This window comes from Oryza brachyantha, chromosome 1 (assembly GCF_000231095.2).
Source record: "Oryza brachyantha chromosome 1, ObraRS2, whole genome shotgun sequence".
NCBI lineage: Eukaryota > Viridiplantae > Streptophyta > Magnoliopsida > Poales > Poaceae > Oryza > Oryza brachyantha.
The window spans coordinates 28,192,525-28,196,349 of NC_023163.2; the positions used below are offsets into that span (position 1 = coordinate 28,192,525).

Sequence of the window (3,825 nt, forward strand, 5' to 3'; positions counted from 1 at the left end):
ATAGTGTTAGTGGTACAACTGTCCACTAGGCACATCTCTTCTTCCATGGATTGACTCCCGAAAAATCTATATAATGCAGAATTTAAATTCATAAGAATAAAGTATAGACAATAATACAAAATTTATTAATATGATAAAGGCAATGTTTACAACTTAATAAGCAAGAGAAGTAACATCATTGTTTTATAACAACCATTTCGATGGCAAATTGAAACATAAAGTAATGAAGCCTAATGTAGGTCTCCATATATGTCTTGGGAGGCATATTCGACGAGCATGTCGTCGATGTTCATGGAATCATCGTCTTCGTTTGGTGGAGTCTTGGTGTTGCTTGGTCCCGCTCCATGAGGGATGGGGTCCATAGCTCCATTCTCCAGCATTCGGGATGCGAAGTTGGCTTCATACTTCTTGTTGTTGTCTAATCGACCCATAGACTTCATGTATAGCTCAACAAGATGTTTAGGGGTCCTGCACTTCTTAGCAATATGATTATAGCATCCACACCTGAAACATGTGGTTTTGTTGCTATTATCATTCTTTTGCTTAGAGATGCCTTTCCCCTTCTTGTCGGTGCCATGTTGCTTTTTGGATCTCTTATTTTTACACTTTCCTGAAGGTTTTCTAGTCTGATTATTCCCTTTCGGGACATTTGTCTTCGCATTTGCATGTACTTCAGGCAGTGGAGCAGTACCCAATGGCCGTTGGTTTGAGTTCCAAACCATGAGCTCATGGTTCTTTTCTGCCTGTTTCAATGTCTGAATTAGCGAAGAGTAGACTATGAAATTCTTCTCACGGTACTGTTGAGTAATAATCCTTTCTGATGGCAACATTGTAGACAGAGTCTTCTCTATTTTGTCTACCTCAGAAGGTTCTTTCTCACAAAACCGGAGTTTCGAGCATATCTTATGAACAACATGATTGTACTCGTCTACAGTTTTGAAATCCTGTAGGCGTAAGTGATTCCACTCATGCATAGCCTCTGGGAGGATAATAGCCTTATGCTGTTCATATCGATCTTTAAGAGCTGTCCATAAAACAAGAGGGTCCTCCTCATACATGTACTCCATTTTCAAATCCTGATGGATATGATTCCTTATCACTTTTAAGGCGGAGAATTTAGACATGTTAGAGGGGGTGACACCCCCGCGACTGTTTCATCTATACATCTGTATAGTCCTTGGGTCGACAGACTGACTTTGACGTCCATTGCCCAAGTAGGGAAATGAAACCATCAAGAGCGAGGATATCAAACTCTTTGGTTGCCATGTCACCTACATTGTGATAGCCAAAATTTTGAGAAATTATGGCATATGTATGCAATATGATGTGCATAAAATTAAATTCGAACAATAAAGTAAAATTCCTCCATTTTTAAATTTGAGTTGGAGGGATAAACAAAATATTGAAGTATATATTAGATCTCATACTTCAAATAAATATTCTAATTTAAAGAATTGCATTAAAGGAATAACATATGCATACATATATACAAAGTGCTTTGTTTTAAATAATTAAAGAACTGGTAAACATAAACTTCATTGGAATATTTGAAGTGCTATAAACAAACTGATATATATATAAGACAGAGAATTACATGGTGCTAAAAGCAAATATAGTATCTCTGTTTATTTGCAGTAAGTAAATAGTTCTAATGACAGGGATTACAAAGCAAAATTACTGAATAAATAAAAAGATAACTGGGTGGTGGGCCGAAATAATTTATTTTTCGGCCCACCACTTATTCAGTCCAGGAGGTGGGTGGCATGGTTGCGGCCTGTTGGAAACAGGCCAGCCCAATAGGCCGGCTAGGGCAGAGGACAAAGGGGGGGGAGGGGGTTGGGGGAACGGGCAGGGTTTAGCCCTTCCCTCCACGCCGCCATCGCCACCGCCGACTAGCGCCGCCGCTTCCGCCGGTCCGCCGCCGTTGGGACGCCGCGGGAGGGCGTCGCCGAGCCACCGGTCCGCCGCCGAGGCCACCGTCGAGGGGATGACGCCCGGCCGCCGCCCGACCGACAGGACGCCGCCCAGCCGCCAAGTCGCGACCGCCGGCTGCTGCCGGGCCTCCGAGGGTCGGATGCCGCCCGGCCGCCGGCTGCTGCCGGTAGGGTGCCGCCGCCGCCGACTTGGACCGCCACCGCTAGGCCGCCGCCTTCGTCCTCCTGGACCACATCCTCCTCCGCGCTCAGGCCTCCCCCTCACCCGAGGGTGGGGGACGGCTGGCCTTGCCACCGGCACTCATCTTGGCCGGGACATGCCCGGTCTTGATGATGCGGCCTGGGCGCGGTGGTGGAGATGGAGGGGCAATCACGGGGCCGTTAGAGCCCCCTGCTGCCATGTAGAAGGGCGGGGCTCCACGGCGTGCGGCAATGGTTCCTCTGATGAGGAACTCCGGCGGATTAACCTGCATCGGGGAATGCGGTGGAGTCGATGGCGAGTAATCCGGGGATGGCGAGGGAGACAAGGCGCAGTGGGCGGAGAACGACGAGTGTGGGTTGTCCAGCCATGGTGAGGACAGAATGACCTCACCACGGCTGGGACCTCCTGCTGCAACCCGTCGGGCTACAGTCGCACACGTGCAGTCCCCACCCATGGGACTCACAGTATTGTGGCGACTCCACCAGGATGCGTCCTGGTGCGGTGCAGGGGGTTGGCAGAACCGATGGACCTTGGCGTGTTGTAAAGGTACTAGAGTCGGTGCTGTCAGCTCGTGTATTCCCAGAGCACAGGCTCGGCGACGTCGAAGACGACGCATGGGAGCTCACAGGAGGTCGTCGAGCTGCTGGTGCATAATGCGCCGCAGATGACGTGCTCGGTGATGACATGGAAGGGAAGAGTCACCATCAACGGAAACGGGTAAGTTTCTAGTCATTCTTACCCTTTTTTTCTTGCTTCAATTTACTTGAGCTGCTGATAACGTGTTAGAAATCCAGAGATTGAAACAAAAAGAGAGAGAGTTGAATAGTGAGAGTTGTATCTTTCATTGATCAAAATCTTTCCTTTTATAGAGAGAATTTCAGCCTACTAAATGTGGCTGTTACAAATACATAAAACATCATCAAACCATATGAATAGGGGTGAGTAGTGTCTTGATGGCTGGTTAATTTCTTTGCATGAAAGCATATCATAGGCTGCTATTAGAATGATTTAATCCTTTGCATGAATACAATTCATGGGGCTGCAAATAGGAGAATTAAACATCGTCATTAGATGCCTCGACTTGATCAAATATGTTGTATAACAGTTTTGCCGCTCTCCAGCCGCGGGACGGGAGGCGTCGGGGTGATGACGCTCGGGGCCTCATAGGTTGGCTATTCCTACTTTCGATTGAGAGGAGAGAGGAGGAGACGATTTTCACCTTGTTTCGGCGAATGGATAAGACAGGGTCCATGGGTCAACGTCATTGCATCGCATCTGCCCAAAATGGCCTGAGAAAATTCATCTTGCCTTCATATGGCAGTTCGGTCTGTATGTATGCAGACTTGTAGTGTAACCCAAGTTTACTTGAATGTATCAAATTACAAACCGATGGTCGCTTCTTAGCTGCAAAGTCTCGTTCCAAGGATAATAACAACGCAGAAAGTTGAAGGGTGCTGTATTGTCCCCTCTATGTTCATTACTAGTAAGCATGTAAGCAACTACTAGTAGTAAACATGAGTTCGATTTGGCAAAATTCTTCTTCAAGCTTGGCAGGCTAACACTAACAATACGGCCCACAGGTGGTCGTGAGGCCCGCCCGGTCCGGCCCAATTGTGCAGTCCATAGACGGTGCAAGATTTTTATGTCAGCCACCACGTCGTCACCGCGTCATGTCATCACCTACCACAC

The 3,825-nt window shown here is 47.3% G+C and overlaps 1 protein-coding gene across 1 annotated transcript; it reads right to left on the reverse strand.

The window, feature by feature from the left end:
* Positions 1 to 230: 230 nt before the first annotated feature.
* LOC102718422 lies at positions 231 to 1,067 on the reverse strand. Its single transcript, XM_006646425.1, has one exon. It carries the CDS (start codon positions 1,065 to 1,067, stop codon positions 231 to 233), a length of 837 nt encoding a protein of 278 aa, XP_006646488.1.
* Between the last annotated feature and the right edge of the window lie 2,758 nt (positions 1,068 to 3,825).